Genomic DNA, 19,807 nt, shown 5'->3' on the forward strand with positions numbered 1-19,807 from the left:
GGGGAGACACCCCGGACAGGCCACCTGGCCATCGCAGGGCCCACACACACACACACACACACACACACACACACACACACACACACACACACACACACACACACCTAGGGACAATTTAGTACGGCTGATTCACCTGACCTGCATGTCTTTGGACTGTGGGAGGAAACCAGAGCACTCGGAGGAAACCCACGCAGACACAGGGAGAACATGCAAACTCCACACAGAGGACGACCCGGGACGACCCCCAAGGTTGGACTACCCCGGGGCTCGAACCCAGGACCTCCTTGCTGTGAGGTGACCGCGCTAACCACTGTGCCGCCCGGAACAATTAACCATCCGTATGACATAATAGATGGGTTGCATAGCCCTTAAATGCATGTGGCTGGACATCAGTCTGTCTGCCTCATCAGACATACACCCATATATATACACCCATGCCAGTGAACGAGAACCCCACCCTCTCTCTCTCTCTCTTCGTGTCACCCCCGCTCCCTCGGACTCACTCTTCACGTCGAGCCATACTGTCGATACCGTGCCTCTTCCTTCCATGAGGCACTCGTATAAGGTGGCGTCACTGAGCTGCACCTTTTCCAGCACCAGGGACCAGTCTCCTTCTCTTAACTTCTCGTCTGGGGCCAACTGCACCCGGCCCTGGGGGTGATGGGTGTGAGGGGGACAGAATAGAATAGAATTAACCAGAATACACAGAGTCAGACTAAAAAAACTCAACAAAACTGGTCCTAAACTAGGCACGAAAATCAAACCAAGCTACACCCTAAGTACATCTATATCCACTGTATGTTAAACTGGAGGTGTATCTATATCTAACTTTGCACAGAATCAGTGAAATTTGGTAATCCCCAACCAAACACAACCAAAGGAAGCCTGGGTACCTCATATCCCCATCCCTCAATCAGCTTTCCTCCTTGGAAAACCACCATGTCGGCTCCCATGGCCTCCCAACGGAAGCTCCCCCCCTCCTCCTCTTCCTCCCCAAGGCTTGCTCCTTCCTCCATGTAGGCGGAGCCGTTACACGGCAAGGTGGCCGTCCCCCCGTGCTCCACCAGCAGCTTTACGACTTGTGGCATAGGAGAGGCTGTTGGATAGGATGGGGAAGGAGGGGGGAGGGAAGAAAGGAAATGCATGAATGATGGAAGGGATAGATGAGAAGAACAAAGGGTGTACCAATATAAGATGTAACTGGGAGTCGGAGAAGGAAAAAAACAGCAGTGTGGGGGGGGCATTTTTTAGGGCACACAGGTGAAGAAGCATAAGAGGGAAAGAAGTTATACAACCACACAAGTCTTTCAAACCCAAGCCTCTCTGAGTAGGCTGACGTCAGGACAAGATGGCCGCCGCTCTGTGACCAAAGGGACGGGAGGAAATAGAGATGAGGAGGAAGACAGTCAGAAGAGGAGTCGGGGGGGGGGGGGGGTTACGACATTGAGGAAAAGAATGATGAGTGAGAGGAGTAAAGAAGGAGATCTTAACCCAGTGGTGAAGAAGGAAGAGAGAGAGAGCGAGAAAGAGGGAGAGGTGGAGGGCTGGACAAAGTGGCGAGGCGGCCTCCTGCAGCTCTCAAACCCACCTTGTGATTTGTTGAAAATGAAAAGAAACGAAATGAGTGCACAGAATGGGCGGTCCCAGTGGGACTCAAACCCCTCTCGCCGTTGGTTTAGAGCTGTTTGCAGTTGCCTTTATGATAGACACCACCTAAAAATGATAATACCCGGCTGCTATGTCGGTGGTCGACCAGGACCCCGCAAACGAGTACGCCCACCAGGAGCTCGAGCGGGCTGAGCGATGAGGAGTTATGAGAACACAGGAGGAGGAGGAGGAGGAGGAGGAGAAGAGAGAGAATAACTGCGGAGGTAGAGGATGAGAGGGCAAAAGTGGAGAGTGATCAGAGGGATGAGAAGATGTGAGAGGAAATTGTGGAGGGAGAGACAAGCAGGTAGAGGAAGAGGAAAGGATAAGGGGAAATGAGATGAAGATGGGGAAGTAAGACGAGGATGGGAGGGAAAATGAGAAGGAAACAAGTTAGTGAGAGGGGGAGGATAGTGATAGAGAATAGGGAATGCACAAGAACAAGATGGATGAAGGAGGGTCAGGGAGAGAGAGAGAGATGGCAGTGGAGGACTGGGAGGAGAACAGGTGACGTGAATAGCGTCAAATGAATCGGCGAGGATGGGAAGAACAGGTGCAGGTATAGCAGACGAGAAAATAAAAACAGAGGGAACAGGAGATGAACGGTGATCTGGTGACGAGGGGGGTGTACTACCTAAAGACAAAGGCTACATGCACACTAATACGTTTCCGTTTTAAAACTCGCCTCAAAGCGCATATCACAGGACCATGCAAGTACACCAGGTATGAAAGTGGGGGTGTAAACAGGAAGCAGATGGTCTACTCTGCGGTTGGTTGCTTAGTTGCAGAAAATACCGCAGCGGAATAACAGCAATGCGGAAAAGTAAGACCTGAGATAAGACCACAGGAGGATCTGGACATGAAGAGGCGGCTCCTTCAGCGATTAGAGGCGACTGATGCTGAGTTCGTGCAGACAATGGGCCGGTGGTCCTCTAGAATGGACCATCTGAACTCTAATATGGAGCTGCAGGTGCAGTGGGTTCAGGTACCACTCGTCATACGACTCCACGCTCACCACTCACCAGACCACCTACTCACACGCCCACAAGAAGGCCCCTCCAGGAGGACATGGCGAGCACAGCAGTACACCTGCACTGAACAGAGATTACAGAGACTACGTACACCCACCTGTAAATGACCATCTCCTTGCTGTGTCTTCATGCATGCTCAATAATCCAGGTAAGAAAACCACAGAAAGGCGAATCAGTTCATGTGGACACAACGTTTACTGAGAGAAACGTTTAATCACTCGTCTAATGCCCCTTTCCCACTACATGGTACCGGCTCAACTTGACTCTTTCGTTTTCCATTACTGGAAAGCACCGTCCTTTTTGGTAACTGGTACCACTTTTCTGGTACCCCCTTTGTCGAGGTTCCAAAAACAAAACTGGAGCGGGTACCAAAATCAATGCAGACCAGCTACACTGAGGGGGTACTGTTACGGTAATGGAAAACGGCACACTGCAAGTCGAGCCGAGCCAGTACCATGTAGTGGAAAAGGGGCATTAAGTGACCTCTTCTGACTGCAGGTATCCCCACCCTTACAAACAATACAGTGGCATAATGAGCGAAAACAAGGGTCCAAAGACGCCCATCTATGTGAAGAGGGAATGACCATCCCTGAACCGGGGGGGGGGGGGGGTAGCACACACGGCCATTGTAACTCTGGTTCATGGTCACAGTGATTTGCATATGAAACTGATGGTTGTTTTCGGTCGTTATGCCCGTGTTGTTAATAAGGGTGGGGTAGCTGCAGGCAGCGGAGACTGGAGAGGCCACTCAGATGAGTGATGGCACGTTCCTCTCAGACATTGTATGCAGATCAACTGACTCAGCTTGCTTTGATCCTCTTGCTGTGGTAACATTTTGAATCCTGTGTTTTGCTCTTTAATGCGTGTTTCTAGTTATTTGCACATGCATACAAAGTTTGCACAGGTACATAAAGTTTTTGCCCTATTTGTTTTCGTCACACTTGCTTTATATTGGACTAGTGTTTTCGTATTTCTATAGTTATTATTTTCTATTATACTATATTGTTCATAGGTTTTCTCGCACATGGTTATTTTCACTTCCTGTTGTAGTTCCTAAAATAAAAGGTCTCGTTTGATACTTAAACCTAAGATCTACCTTTATCTCTCCCACACATTCTCTCACTCAGAGATGAATTTAGTGAAGAAGAAACATTTTTCAAACGTAGTTACAAAAAAAGTGGTTTTATTTACAGTAGCCAACAACAAATACTACTAGGCTGCTCCTGGGTTACTTCAGCCTAGGTGGCTTGATGCACGCTCAATAATCCAGGTTAAGAAAATCAGAGAAGGTTGAATCAGTTCACCCAGATGCGTTTATTGACAGATACGTTTCATCACTCGGCTAAGTGACAGTTTCAGTCTGACTGAAGATGCCAACCTTCTTTGATACAGCCTGGGTGTTGATCTCTCTCTCAATTCAATTCAATATCCAATAATGCTTTATCGGCGCGACTGCATTAATTACAATGTTGCCAAAGCAGGTGACAGTGAAACAGGTCAACAGAGTACCAACAAAAACAAAAATCAAAATAAATGGAAACAGGAACAGGTAGAATTGGCAGAAACATAGAGCAGCACTTGAACAGCAACTGACAGTAATTGGGACAGTAGCTGGAATAGTAATTGACAGTGTTTTGGTCACTCACTGACCCTTAGGCTATGGCATTCTGGCACATATTGTGCCACAAGGTGTGCACTTTGGCCCTCTCCTAAAATAAGTCTCTCTCTCTCTCTCTCTCTCTCTCTCTCTCTCTCTCTCTCTCTCTCTCTCTCTCTCTCTCTCTCTCTCTCTCTCTCTCTCTCTCAATTTCAATTCAATTCAAATTCGCTTTATCGGCATGACAAGCATTCTCATATGGCCAAAGCACTAACAACATATGATGCAAAATACTTAATGTCATAACAAACGATACAAACAAGATAAGACAGTCGAAAACAGACAGACAGACATATATTAATGAACTGATTCACTTTGTGGCAGCTGCTACACACTTTGCTGCCACCATGAACGTTGGGCTTTCCCACCTAATAAGTAGGGGGCTGCCTGGGCAGAGCCAAAATGTATTTGTGTTTTTGTTATTTGTGTGAATTTTGGGTGGTATTCTTTTCTTATATGTTTGTATTTGTCACATGTGGTCAAGAAGTAGAGCTCTGTCCCCACCACTCCTTGACCACAGCCTGTCTGTCCTCTCTGGGCAGCAGGTTTGTGTGTGTGGGTTCTGCTGTGGTGTACTGTCTATTTAGAGCCACATAGCTTTGAAGTTTACTTTGGGTTTTTGTTGTTTCAGTCGAAAAGGTTTCATAATTTTGTTTTTGTTGATTGACAATTTGGTTGGGTCGAATGTGTTGAGGAATGACGTCACTGCCCCGAGGCTGGTTATTATTAGTGGTGTTAGAAGGGTCTCATGTTAGTGTGTTGAGCATCAAGACCAGTTGACTGAGGGGACTCCTCTCTGTGTTCATCTCTTGGCTTCTTAGGGACTTATAATGACAGGATTTGGGGTCACTCATTTTTAGGTGCTTCCAGAATTGAATGGCTCTTTTTCCAATGTGAATTATTAGAGGGTATTGGCCTAATTCTGCTCTGCATGCTTTGTTGGGAGACTTCCTCTCTCTCTCCCTCTCTCAAGCACACCACACACACACACACACACTGCAAATTTACTTTGAAAAATGAACAGTTAAAAATCAAAGTTTGACTACACTATGAGTCAAGAAATTTGGTCAACACCCGCCTCACTCGTTCCCCCTCGGTTCGGTCCTTGTCTGTTCCCACACTAGCAGCTCTGCCGGGTGGCTGGAAGTCCCTGTCGTACTGCAGAGCAGCATTTACGCTTTGCTCGCTTACAGTTTCTTTGTGAACCTCACAATAGTTGTGCAGAACAAAACAAGCATAGACGACATAAGGAAGGTCCTCCATGTTTATGTCCATCACCCTCCTCAAAACCGCAAACCGTGCCTTCAGACGTCCGAGCGAAGACGCGATCACCCTGCGAGCCTTGCAAAGCGACCGCCCGTAATACTGCTCCTGCGGGGTAACCCCGCCATCGGGGTGTTCGTTCATGAGGTACGGCATCAGGGGATACGCTGGGTCGCCCAGAAGAAACACGGGGACGGCATCTTCGCCCTCCACCAGCTGTCTGGGGCAGGGGGGGATCGTCCCATCTTTTAGGTCATCGTTCAGTTTGGAGTTGGCAAACACGCGCGCGTCGTCCACCCCACCCGGCCATTCCACAACCACGTCCATGAAGCAGTGCTTGTAGTCACACAACGCTTGCACGTTCAGAGAGTGTTTCCCCTTCCGGTTGATGTAGTATGCGGGTTTAGCCGGGGGTTGTTTTACCTCGACGTGCGTGCAGTCAATCGCCCCCAAGCACTGCGGCATGCCGTGCGCCTGGTAGAAGCTGGCGACGAGCTCCCTCACCTCGGGCTCCGTTCTCGGAGTTCTGACGTAGTCCGGACCCAGGAAGACGGTGATGGCCTTGCAGACTTGTCGGATGATGACTGACACAACTTGTCGGGAAAGCCCGAACGCATTAGCGGTTTTCCGGAGACTTCCCTCGTCGCTCAGGTAATACAGCGTGCACGCTACCTTGGTGAGCACGGCCACGGGCGCCCTCATGGTGGTCGTCGCTCCCTCGACGTGCGGGCGCAGCCTCTCGCCGAGGTCGATCAGAGTCGATCTGGACATTCGGAAGTTTTCCCGCCATTCCTCGGGTACCACGACTTCATTGACGAAATTATCCCACCAGGCGCTGGTTCTTCCCGGCTTCACCCAAAACCGGCGCCTCTTGCGCGGCTGACGACGCCGCTGAATGCGGGGATTGTCGCATATCGCTTGGACGATGAGTTGCCTCCTGCGCACGTAGGCAGCGGCAGCGTTACAGAAGGCCGAGTTTAACTGCACGACAGCCGCGAGAATGGACAGCAAGGTTAGCAGCGCTTGTAACTCGTTATCCATGTTGAACGAACCACGTTTGTTGTTTGTTTTGTTTTTGTTTTTTTCCGGAAAAATGGATGCCGTCATAGGGGTGTGACGAATCAGGCGAGAGAACGTCATGACTGATAAGACCCAATCGGGAAGCGAGCGTGGGTGCTACGTCATCGTTTTCAAAAAAGTCTCAGTTTCCGCCCGTCCCGGAGTTTTCAGAGTCAAAGCGCAGCTTGTGGAAAACGGGCCAGTGAACGAAGACCGAAACTGATTTGAAGTGGCTGGGCACTGCCAAGCTGCTGAAAACCATGAATGCAGCAGATGTGGGGAAAAAAATAAAACATTTAACGATAATCCATCCAACACAACGTTACAAACAATAAGAGAATTACTCCCGTTTTTTGTGTTTTTTTTTACCAAAATCTAAACCATTTCCTATTTTCCCCCAACAGAAAATAATAAATCATGGACTCACCTCGACAGACCCCTCCGAAATGAAGACACGCCATCACCAAAACAGCAAGGGGCGTCATTTTAGCTGCCCTCTCCATGTCGGTAACAGACGCTGGAGCAGGAAAACACTGATTCAGGATTCACTCGTTGTAACCATCAGATAGACGCCTGAAACAGATATCCATCAAAGGCCGAGGGGAGCCTCACTTGACATACAACAGAAATGGTCCGAGTAGATCCAATGGGTCCAAACGCAGTGAATGGAACAGAGTAGAAAGCTCTTTGTTTTATGGCTAGTAGCCAGTCAGAAACCCGATTACCAAAATATGCTGATAAATATATTTCCCCATTATATACCACACACTATGCTGGGATACACTGCTACCAATATTCGCCCACTTACCTAAACATTTATACTGTACCATTATGCTATTAATCATACTTTATGGTCTGCCATTATGATACAAACGAGGAAAATGCTACATAAATTGAACATTAATAAGGACTTAGCCGTCCTTTACCGTTTGGCAGCCTCACACGTACCACAGCAGATGAACTATTTCACAGTAAACAATCCGGCGTGCGTAAAAGTTCCGTGCGTCACCGACTGGTATCCACTGTACTGATGAACCGGGGCTCGCCATTTGGACTACTTTATGTAATAATGAGCAAGAGAGATATCTGATATATATATTTAAAAAAAAAAAAACAACAGACGGACTTACCGAAAAGGCAGGCTTGTCACCGGTGATGCGAGGACTTTATTTTAAAGTGAGATAACAGATGTCTTTTTTTTTGTCAGCTCTCGCATTACAACCCATGCGTTAAATTACAGTGAGACACCCCCCACCCCACCCCGGCTTGTGCTTAGCTGGCGGCCGAGCACACGGCAGCCGGCGGAGGCAAGCGCCGCGCGTCTCACGTATCCATACCGGGGATTGCGGCACAGCGGGGGCGCGCATAGTGAGACGATTGGCGCGGGGCCGCGCACAGCACCCCGGCCTCGGCTGAAGGCGATTGTGAACGTGACACGACCGCCTCGTACACAGCATATCGTGTGTCGAGGTCTTTAACGTCCTGCGGTCTCCAGGACTTCCTCCGTGGTCGAAAGGGTGAAGTTCGTGCGCAACGCAACGCGCTACTTTATTGGAAGAGCATGCCGGGCTACGTGCTACACAGCATGACACCCATGTGAACCACATGTAATCACACGGGGATTTGACGTGCAAGTCCCCCCCCCCCAACAGGTATTTCGCCATTCTCAATTGAGGTTCCCTAAATAAGCTTAAAAAGTTTAATTAAACGTTAATTCGCACTTAAAAATGCATAGGCTTACAAATAATTTAGGTCCACGTTTATAAGGAGAGCCAGAAATGATGGGAAGTGCGTGGCTGTTGCAGCTAGAAAAGCGCTAGATAAAATCCAGCTGGACTGACTGATTGATTGATTGATTGACCCCTCGTCCGTTGCTCAGATCAGTTTTCTGAGACGCGTCTGTCCACTATGTGCGGGTTCCTCTCCACTTGAACGCGCCCAAGGACGCGCTGGTCGTCAGCGGGAACGCGCGTAAACGTGTTGACAGGGGAGGGCCATTTCTCTTTAACCACCAGAGCGCCCCCTGGATTCTCCCACACTGTACAGCTGAAGCTGTACAGTGCAGTTTCTCTCTGGGAGAAGCACCGTCGGAATGCCTCCAAATGTCCTGTCAGCAGAGTCCAACAGCAGAGACACCAGTTTCCACTGTCTGGATGTAGGAAATGTACGAGCAACTCACCCTGCTATTCAAAGTGTAAACTGTGTTTTCAGATATGTGTAACTAGTGAACGGTAAAGACGGCATTAATTGACAAGCGTGGTCCACGTACCAAAACTTTTCTAGAGAAAGTGCTCTAAACGCCCCGTAAGTCATATCAGTTTTATTTGTATAAGCCCAATATCACAGATTTTCCCCCTAGTGGGCCTACAATACTATGCATATGCAGTAGGTCAGTCAACTCTGTTCCTCTGCAAGCTTCTTCACAAGCCAGTAGACCGGTCAGTACCATGAGCCTCACACATATGATGTGACAGATCGCCATTCATTTGATAAAACGTTGCACAAAAGACAAAATCACAATAGAAAACCCATCTCTGCAAAAATAAAACGAAATTAATATGATAAAAACCCTCAACATTTAGTAGAAAATTTGTAAAAGCAAAACATGTTTTCCAAACAAAATTGTCAATGTTTTCTCTATTAGCCATCTGTAAAGCTCACCTATTCAAATAAATATTCATCCATTATAAAAACTGCAAATCATGTGTTATATTATCAAAGCATTAAGGAATATTTTAAATGCAGTAATAAAAAAATTAAGGCGGTTTAAAAAAGGGCCTCATAATAGGCACTCTAAACTTGAGCTTTGACTTTAGGAGCCGTTCCCCATGCACGTCTGTGTATATGGATCACCTTTCCCTGGCTGTGACAGGGTGAGGGCAATGTGCACGTGCACACACAACACACACAAATCCTTTCAGTGTGCTGTGGTTCCTCCACCTGTCACCCACAGGGGCAGGTACTTCCACAAACACCAACTCTCATAAGACACACTCTCTCATGGAATACATACACACACGTGGACACACAGACACTCTCTTGCTCCCTGTGTCAGTTTTTCCAGGTGTAGCTGTAGTTGGTCATGTGTATCTGTCTCAGGGCGGTCTTCCCCAGGGTAGAGGGCCGCTGTAGCTGTTGGACGGTGGGTGGCTGTAGACCACAAGCAGACAGGTCTACTGAGTTACTGTCAACCTGCAGAGACAATGAATTAGGGTGGGTAAGCATGTGTGTAGCCATGTTTACATCCAAATGTTTATTGAATTTTAATATTAATGCAAATAGCTGGCTATAAGCACTACAATATTACTGAGGGCAGGACGCAACAATACTTTATCATCAAAAGCATTTAGGCGAAAAAGGGTAAACGGTTGATAACAGATTTCCTTTGGGCAATGTTAGTTTATATCATTTCAAAATGTTGGCATTTCTATTGTTCTTCTCATTTATAGTTTCAAAATGAGTAAGGAACTAGCTTGATGGAAACATAGCTGGTGTTTCCTCTACATGGTGGAGGGATTAAGAAAACAGCCAGACTGCACGTATAGCAAGGTGTCGTGTGCATCATTTGTCTGTGTGCTTCAGACCTGTTCCTTGACAGAACGCGTGTTCATAACAGCGGTGGGTGCGTGTGTGTAGAGGGCGGCTGAGAAGCTCCCTCGCTGTGCTGGTCGGAGGAGGCCTGTGATGGCATGAAGGGCAGAAGGGAGAATAGGCCCTGGAAAAAAAAAATAGAGAAACACAGAGCTTCAAAATTTCATTTTCAGTGATGGCCGACACCAGTCAAATTTAAAGATGTTTCTTGTGAGGTTAGAGATGTACATGGGATCCCTGGTGAGGTCGGAGATAAACCTCCTGTTTCAATAGAAACACCTCGCTGTGGCTTTTCAGTACCTGAGACCTCCAGGCTGCTCACATCCTGGAAGGCAGAGCGAACTTGCGTCTTCACATTTACACTGCGGGCCTGCAAGGAGCAAAGAGACACATTCAGACAATGGCAAACACAGTGACTGACACAGCATGCATGTGTGTCGTTTGCCCTTCCGGCAAACCTACCTTCAGTGTATGCATCGTAGCTCCTCTGAATGGAGTAGGTGCCAGTAGCGTCGGGGGTAAACCTGCCTGTGAGCCTGCTGCAGCCACCAGGCTTTTACAATTGATGAGAAAGTTGATGAGGGTGAAGGTGTGTGGTCCTTCCACACGGACCTGCGACTCTGGCTTGTGGTCCAGAGAGACTGACTTGTGCTCCTTACGGCTGGGGCAAGAGTGGTCAAGGGAGTGGATACAGCCAAGGGGAAATAGAGCAAATGGTATGGTCTGGATACATTGTGCTCGCAAGTTTACCACCCATTCTCTACAACTGCCAATTAATTATAATAATAATACTATTTCATAAGTACAATTCAGCTGGTTATTGCTGGTCTGTGTGCAAAGCTTTTTGTCGAGAATCTCACCAAGGGTGAGGTAGTTTCTTTTTCAAAATGTCTGTCAGACAATGGCTTTTGTGAATGAACCAACACACGGGTAAGCACAACCAGTGCCTCATAGGATGCAAGTCCAACAGCATCTCAAACGCTATTGAGATGTTTGATTTGACACAGAATTAATGGAGTGGAAAACTGTTTGGTGTTGTGCATATTCAACACAGGACACAGGATGAGGCCTGAGCCCACACAATGTTTTTTTTTTTAATGTTTTTTCAGTTGAATTGCCACGATGGCCCCTCTCATTTCTGTAACTGAAAATTAACGACAGGACCAAGAGTAGTACAGCAAAGGAACATGACTTGTGTCCTGTAACTACATGGAAGGGTGCGTTTGATGCTCAGAGTTGAGAATTCAAAGGATACAGCTGTATAGTGATGCTGTCTGGTTTCTTGATCTTGTCATGGACTCCCATCTCCTTTAGCCAGGAGAACTCACCATCTTCATCATAGTCATTGTTATCATCGTCACCATCCTCCCCCTGACTGTTCTCACTCCTCTTCCACTCAGAAGAACTGTAGAAAAAAAAGTGCCAATATAAATATGCCCATTCAAATAAGCTTGTGTGTGTTTGGGGGACGTTAATCAAAAGACGCCCGGCCAGTGGTGTGGCTCTGAAGTGACCTGGTCTCCTCTGCTTAGACATCATAAGAAGATATGGGATAACAGAAAAGTATGGTAATTTTTGTGTACGAATTACATCTCTGGTTACTGCATGATGCCGGCTATTGTGAAAATTACAGGGGTTGAAGAACACGCCATCCCATGAGTCCAGCCTGTTTTCAGACAGACACAGAAAATAGCGTCTGACTCCAGCTCATATTCTTTGCTTCACATTCAAATTCATGGTCCTACAGTGCAGGCTGAACAGCTCTTAACATTTATTACCGCCTACGGCAATGAAATTTGTGAATGCTTACATGTAGTGAGTGAGCTGTTGGCTGCAAGGGTTGTGCAATGTGCTTTCACAACCACTACGCCTTAAATGAGTGAACATTTTGATGTAATACTGTGACTTTATAGATGTGTGAGAGAGAATGTCATTTTATTCCATATGATTATTTCCACCGCAGGTATGTTATGTATCGTAGAAGCCTAGAGTGCACACAGAGTTAACTAAATTATACAAACATGGGTTGATGATTAAAAGTAGCGCTCTGTCCAGACATGAGAAAATAAAGCAATGTTAATTCTGTTCTTGTTTTGTTTTTCTCTTAAAAAATAAAAAAGAAGCAATAAGAGTACCGTTAAGGTGGTAGTACCATCAAAATCTTAACGATACCCACCCCTAAACAGCAGTACTGAGCATCCAAGACATGTTTCTCTCTGGGACTATCAGATTGTATAGTAATGTGCAGATTGGTCTCTGAGATCTAACTCGGTGAATATACATAAATGAGAGTTGAAGGGGTGGTCTGGTAAATAAGAACAATCTTATTCCTCATATAACACTCCTGTTTATGTGTTGGATGGGGGGGAGCGAGAATAAGAGGAGGAAAAAATGACTTACTCTGTCTCCTCCTTGTCCTCCCCTCCTTGATGTGAGGCAGAGGTGTGCTGATCCCTGCTCTTCCTCCGTTCCTCCACTAGGGGCAGAGTGAACTCAATGCCTGAACAGATGGAAAACATCATGAAGAGCAAACAAACAACAAAGACTTTGTCTTCATGGGCAACCTTTTTTTTAATTATTATTAAAAGGCAAAATTCTTGCTGCAGTGCAAATTATACTTAATACTTATTTAATACTTATTTAATATGTTCTGCTGTATGTAATGCCATTACACACATCCTCACAGATGAAACTTGAATAGTTGTAAACATGTACAATGATTAATTCAAAATTTTCCTAATCATGCGTCATGAATTCTCCATAATTATTCCATGACATAACACTCTCATGAAGGTGTCCAGATCTATTAGTAGCAAAAATTTGACCTAAACACCTTAACAGTTCAATCAATCAATCAAGTTGCATTTTATATAGCGCTTTTCTAGCTGCAACAGCCACTCAAAGCGCTTTACAAATAATACAAATTCAAAAACTTCAAATCACAATTACTGAAGGTTAGGTGTGGAGTGCCCCAGGGCTCAGTGTTGGGACCATTGTTGTTCATAAACAATATTTGTAAAGTGTCAAAACAGTTGAAAAATACTTTTCTAACGTATCTTTTTTTAAATGTATATCATGTTCCATAAGATTCTCTAGTTTGTAAAACAATTCCACATGCACTCCATGATATTTCTCTTCCATGCAGAATTCCTTCTGCACTAGACTCACCTGCAGCCTTCATTGCCTCTCTGAGACCCCTGGTGGAGGGAGAGAGCAGCGCGGTGATGCTGCTGGACCCATTGAGACCGGCTGCCCTGAATAACACTGTGAACTGGTGGAGTCAAATTGAGGACAACAGAATAAAACAAGAATTAAAGATAAGGGACAGAAAGGTGTGAGGGGTGTGATTTAACAATTGGCGACTATGGTGCACAAGTTTGTGTATTTTTAACACTGCATTTACATAGAAACAATAAGAAAATCTAAATTTGCCCGAGCGAGGCATACTTTACCAGAAGTGAAGATGAGGTCTCATTTATATACGATTTTAAAACACACAGACACAGACACACACATTATTCTACCTGGTAGGAACAGAGGTAGAAGTATGGACACAGCTTGGCCTTCAACAGACTGTAAAGTGAGGACAGACTGACGGACCTATAGAAAGACAGGAAGGGTTTACAGAGTAAAATATTAATCCATCTAATAAGAATCTAGTGTCAGATTTGTATGAACTTGCTGTATGTATTACAACGAATTAATAGGCATGTTAACTCCATGATGGTCTATATTTCTTACGTTGCACAATAGAGAAAGCGGTTTGCTGTGTTACGCTTATTGCTAGTGGAGAGCTTTCTGTGATGTCTTCTTTCATTTGTAGACTAGGGATTCAACACAACTCTAGAATATCTAGTTCATGCAAAAGGTTGAACAACTTTTCTTCTCAAATTGAATAAAAAGATGTACCCCTGCCCTCAAAGTCAAAGTATCAAAAGGCAATGACAAGATCTGACCATTCGCTCATGAGACTCTGCTGGAGTGCTGTGTCGTGTGCCCAGGGGGCGCTCTTCCCAGTGAAACTCTTCTCGGCGTTGATCCTGGGGAAGAGAGAGAGCCAAGGCAGGGAGGGATGCTGCCAGTAGACTAGACTCTGCTGGAAGGCGGCACGTAGCTCTGTGCATGACTTGGCGTCCTGGGACAGATAGACAAAATGTGTTTGAAACCCCAATTAAATCCAACACTTCACATACGACTTGTCTCCATATTGTATCTGGATGAGCTATATGGACATTACATTTACACCATTTATTAAAAAATGAGTGGGGCGTCCGGGTGGCGCGGCAGTCTATTCCATTGCCAACCAACACAGAGATCGCCGGTTTGAATCCCTGTGTTACCTCCGGCTTGGTCAGGCGTCCCTACTGACACAATTGGCCGTGTCTGCGGATGGGAAGCCGGATGTGGGTATGTGTCCTGCTCGCTGCACTAGTGCCTCCTCTGGTCAGTCGGGGTGCCTGTTTGGGGGGGAGGGGGAATGGCACGATCCTCCCACGTGCTATGTCCCCCTGGCGAAACTCCTCACTGTCAGGTGAAAAGAAGCGGCTGGTGACTCCACATGTATTGGAGGAGGCATGTGGTAGTCTGCAGCCCTCCCTGGCTTGGGAGAGGAGGTGGAGCAGCAACCAGGGACGGCTCAGAAGAGTGGGGTAATTGGCCAAGTACAATTGTGAGAAAAAAAAGAGTGGAATAAAAAAAAGAAAGAAAAGAGTCTCTGGTCATTATTGCACTCCGCTGGTGCTTACATGAATAAGCTGTGGGTTTGATTTTCAACCAGCGAATGTTCACATAAATCTTTCTTCACTTTATAGTCTTACATTGGCTCCCAACTGCTGCCCACAAAAAGTTAAAAACCTTTCTGCTGGCTTTCCCAGTAATTCAAGGAACTGCACCGACTTACCTACAAAACCATGTCAACATTTATGTTCACTTTCAACCCAAATTATTGTAAACACATTTTAAAATATCTACTTATTTCAACAGCACATTGCTATAACACTTATTTCATCCATAGTTAGTCTCAAAGCATGACACCGACCGATTTCAACATTGTCCAGCTACTTTGAATCCTACTACTTCCGCCACTACTGATGACCTACCTATTGCACACTTAAACTAATTGTGTTTGACACAGTATGCAATCTTGGCTATCATTTGATTATTATTCAATGCTCTATGGTGCCACTGATGAGCCAAAATATTATGACCACCTACCTAATATGCTGTTGGTGCAGCCAAAACAGCACCAACCTGTCAAGGCATGGACTCTACAAGACCTCTGAAGCTATCCTGTGGTATCTGGCACCAAAAAATTAGCAGCTGATCCTTCAAGTCCTGTAAGTCGTGAGGTGGAGCCACCGTGGATCGGACATGTTAGTCCAGCACATCCCACAGATGCTCAATCGGATTGAGATCTGGAGAATTTGGAGGCCAGGGCAACACTTTGAACACGTCATCATGTTTATCAATTCATCAAACCATTCCCGAACAATGTGTGCAGTGTGGCAGGGCGCATTATCCTGCTGAAAGAGGCCACTGCCATCACGGAATACCATTGCCGTGAAGGGGTGTACTTAGTCTGCAACGATGTTTAGGAAGGTGGCATGTCTCAAATTGACATCCACATGAATGGCCGGACCCAGGGTTTCCCAGCAGAACATTTCCCAGAGGATCACACTTCCTCCACCGGCGTGTCGTCTTCCCACAGTGCATCCTGGTGCCATCACTTCCCCAAGTAAATGGCACATACGTACATGGCCATCCACGTGATCTAAAAGAAAATGGGACGCATCGTACCAGGCAACCTTCTTCCACTGCTCCAAGGTCCAGTTGTGATGCTCAAGTGCCCATTGTAGGTGCTTTTGACGGTGGACACCATGGGCACTCTGACTGGTCTGCAGCTACGCAGCCCCATGCACAGCAGAGTGCAATGCACTGTGTGTTGTGATACAGTCCTCCTGTAAAAATCATTAGACCAGACAGGATAGCCTTCTAGCCTTCATTGTTCTTTTACAATCGATGAGCCTTGGGTGTCCAACATCCTATCACTGGTTTGTGGTTTTTCTCTCCTCGGACCACTGTCGGTAGGTACTCACCACTGCTGACTGAGAGCACCCCACAAGCCTTGCTGTTTTCAGCCATGCTTTGACCCAGTGGTCTCGCCCTAACAATTTGGCCCTTGTCAAAGTCTCTCAGGTCTTTAATCCTGCCCATTTCTCCTGCATCCAACACGTTGACCACGAGAACTGATTGTTTGCTTACCATCTAATCTACCCAGACCTTGACATGTGCCCTTGTTTGGAGATGATCAACGTTATTCGGTTCACCTGTGAGTAGTCATAATGTTTCGGATCATCAGTGTCGATCGACATAAAAATAAAACTAACAATTACTGACTTTATCCATCAAAAAGACATGCATGTACGGGTTAATACTCCTGTCGGTGTCCCTGACCAAGGCAATGCAAAGAAGAATTGGAGTTGGTCCCCGGGCGCTGCTGCCCACTGCAGCTATACAATAGGATGGGTTAAATGCGGAGAACAAAATTTCATTGTAACCTACAATTTCGTTGTAACCTACAAGGACAAAATAAAGTGGTTTTCTCTTTCTTTTCTTTATAGCAGGTGGCTTTGAATAAAAATGTCTGCAAAATGAGTAAATGTAAATGTCTTCTTGAATGTGTGGCATTTTTTTCTTTGGTTTTTGGAGGAGTAGAGTTTATTTGTGTGGCATGGAGAAACTGTCCCCTTTATATTTGATCAACCTTGCAGCAACAATGTGTGTCAAACCTTCTCTAAAGGAGGCTTGAAAAACACTGTTCAAAAGATAGCAATGTTTCATCTGTCACCAATGGTTTCAGGTGGATTTACAATTGGTTCAGACAAAATGTGATATTTGTTAGCAATCTGATCACCCAAGATTACTTTTAACGTAGGGCATAAATGGGGTCTACTTGTGAGTAGGAGAGCAAAAATGACAATTACTTAGTGGCAAGGTAACATTGCTCTGCAGTGGTGGATCAGTGAGCCTATTATGATACCTGTATACGGAGTGGCAGGGTACTGTGTTGAGCTCTGCAGTGTTGAGTCAGTCCCTTGGCCTCCTCCTGTGCTTTGGGGTGCTCTGCCCATGAGAAAGGGAGCGGGGAGGTGAACAGGAGGCGAGTCTTCAGGCTCCAGTCTGTTGGGTACTCTGTGCAGACAGGAGGAGCTATGGAACCAGGAGCACTGGCCTGGGGGCTCTGCTTGGAGAAAGAAGGGTGATAAAGAGAATGAGAAACAAAATCATAGTTTCAGGACATAAATAAGCTGGTTGCAGAATTATCAATGAATGTGCACTCAGAGAGAAAAGGCAAAACAATAGCAAGGGAGGCTTTTCCCAAGTCCATTAAATATAACATCATGACTGCAAGTGGGCATTCAAGAGTGAAAGAGGCAGAGACATAAAGGCCCTGTTCACACCTGGCATTAAAATGTGCCTTGGGTTATCTGATCACAAGTGGACAGCTCTTAGTACAGGTGTGAATGCACCAAGGACGCATTGAGATCCGATCGCTCAGACCACATTCGGAGATGGTCTGGGTAAAATATGGCCACAATCTTTTAGCAGTGTGTACGCAAATGTGTCCTGGGCCACACTGAAGGACTGCCTACTCAACTGACATCCTCTGCGTAAGCAATAGAAATAATAGCCAATAGAAAAAATATCTTGCGTGATTCTTCCAAGTGCAGAACTGTCAGAGGTGATGGACTAAATGCAAACTGAACTGCAGGTAACCATAAAGCAGCTGTATAGTGAATAAAAACACAGGCTGTCTGCCTGATGCTTGTTTCACGAAGCCTCTTCTGGGTTTAGTTTTTTTTTTTTGTAACTTGTCTGTAATTTCTGACACACATCTGACCCACAACTGTGGAAGAGCCCCCACCCACTTCTACATTCAAGTTCAACTTCAGGTTCAAGTTAATTTATCCACCGACCTTCTCAAACCCAGTGGAATAATTAAATAATCTGAGCCTGAGTCGACGTGATCGGGTTCGAGCCTGACATGGTTCGGGTTGAGAATTACCAACTCGTGTTCAGACATTTACATTTTCCCACATAACGAGTTTTAAGAATGAGTTTCAACTTTTGCTTTGTATTCTGAGCACAAAATGAAAGAAGGCAAACAATAGGAGCCTGCCGCTCCTGGTTCGCTCAGTTAATTTTCATCATCAATTATTTGTCTCTATCTGGCACAACATGCATTTGCTGTGTCCATGCCATTTTAATAATGTGAAACTATTTACCCACAGTATGGGTGGGCTCCAATTTCCTACTTTAAAATGAAAAAAAAAAAGAAGATTGCACTGAATGTTCCATGCCATAACAGACTGTGTTAAGGCAATTTTTCTATAGGTAGATTTCTATAGGTAGTCAATGGGAACGATTTTATTTGCAATCCACCTTATGCAGTGGGGTCCTTTCCTGTTCCTCCTCCTCTTCATCAAACAGCGAGTCATCTTCAGAGAAAGTTAGACGTTTCTAAAGCAGCGAAGGAAAGAAAAGGGTGAGTTGTATTAACATGTATATGACACCACAAAACAAACACACACACACACACACACACACACACACACACACACACACAAATCAAACTTATTATTATCAAACATTATTATAGTTCATAGTTCAGTCTCATTAAGCTAGAAAAACACAGCCAAAGAGGCAAAAAGTGGGGCAGCAACAGTTTTCAGGGAGATGATTGCAGTTTTTGGACCATCAGAACTAGCTATCCATACAAAGAACTCAATTCGAAGTGGCAGCTCAAACAAACATTTGCTGTATGAGGTCAAAGGTGAATTAGGTCTACAATGGTAGCCATAAGGAAACAGAAAACAAATGTAAATGTAGCGTGACAAGACAACAACACAGTAGTCAGGTATTAACTCTAGCAAATGGCAATCTAGAGCCAACCTTGCTGGAGATCACTTGATTTTCTTGTCTCTCTGCCTCAGCCAACATTTCACTGAGAGGTAAAACTTGCATCTCCTTCTTTGCAGACGTCTCCTTCTCTTCCATCTTTTCCGGCGACTTTTTGAAGGGAACACTGTCCAAAACAGCAGCGTCTCCCTCGTCATTATAAATGACCAGTCTCTTTTTGGGACTGTTATACGTGTTCTCGATATTCGCGAACGGGTTTCTGCGTTTAACTCCTCCAGCGGATCGGCTCTGAGTGCTGAAAAGCGGCCCCGGGGAGAAAGGCCGGACACAGCCCGACGACGAGCCGCCTCGCCCGGGGCTGGCCGTGGAACCCTGGCCGCTTGAGCTCCTGCCCACACTGGCTTCGCTCCTGGCTCTCTTCCTTCTCATTCGCAAAATATCCGCCGGCCGCTTGAAACTGGGGGAATAGCCTGCCTGTTGTGACATCTTTATGGTTCAATTATAGGCTAAACGACGATAAAAACCGACGGCGTCTATTTAGTTCGCTGTCTTGTTGCGAGCGCTTCCGCACTTTACAAATTTTGGCGCGTAAGGCGATGACGTCGGAGGACTGCTGAAATCCCGCGAGAACTGCCGGAGG

General features: G+C 45.9%; 2 protein-coding genes across 2 annotated transcripts; both read right to left on the minus strand.

Moving 5' to 3' along the window:
- Positions 1–5,382: 5,382 nt before the first annotated feature.
- LOC130131394 (putative nuclease HARBI1) lies at positions 5,383–6,639 on the minus strand. The gene has a single exon (XM_056301073.1). The coding sequence runs from the start codon at positions 6,637–6,639 to the stop codon at positions 5,383–5,385; it is 1,257 nt and encodes a 418-aa protein (XP_056157048.1).
- A 2,857-nt stretch (positions 6,640–9,496) lies between these two features.
- LOC130131706 (protein downstream neighbor of son homolog) lies at positions 9,497–19,653 on the minus strand. The gene is made up of 12 exons (XM_056301490.1): positions 19,201–19,653; positions 18,691–18,768; positions 17,288–17,491; positions 14,205–14,383; positions 13,773–13,848; positions 13,417–13,519; positions 12,649–12,748; positions 11,504–11,653; positions 10,711–10,909; positions 10,549–10,618; positions 10,242–10,372; positions 9,497–9,849 (listed from the first exon to the last, which is right to left on the minus strand). The coding sequence occupies exons 1-12, from the start codon at positions 19,651–19,653 to the stop codon at positions 9,709–9,711; spliced, it is 1,884 nt and encodes a 627-aa protein (XP_056157465.1). The 3' UTR covers positions 9,497–9,708.
- Between the last annotated feature and the right edge of the window lie 154 nt (positions 19,654–19,807).

This window comes from Lampris incognitus, chromosome 21 (assembly GCF_029633865.1).
Source record: "Lampris incognitus isolate fLamInc1 chromosome 21, fLamInc1.hap2, whole genome shotgun sequence".
Classification (NCBI taxonomy): domain Eukaryota; kingdom Metazoa; phylum Chordata; class Actinopteri; order Lampriformes; family Lampridae; genus Lampris; species Lampris incognitus.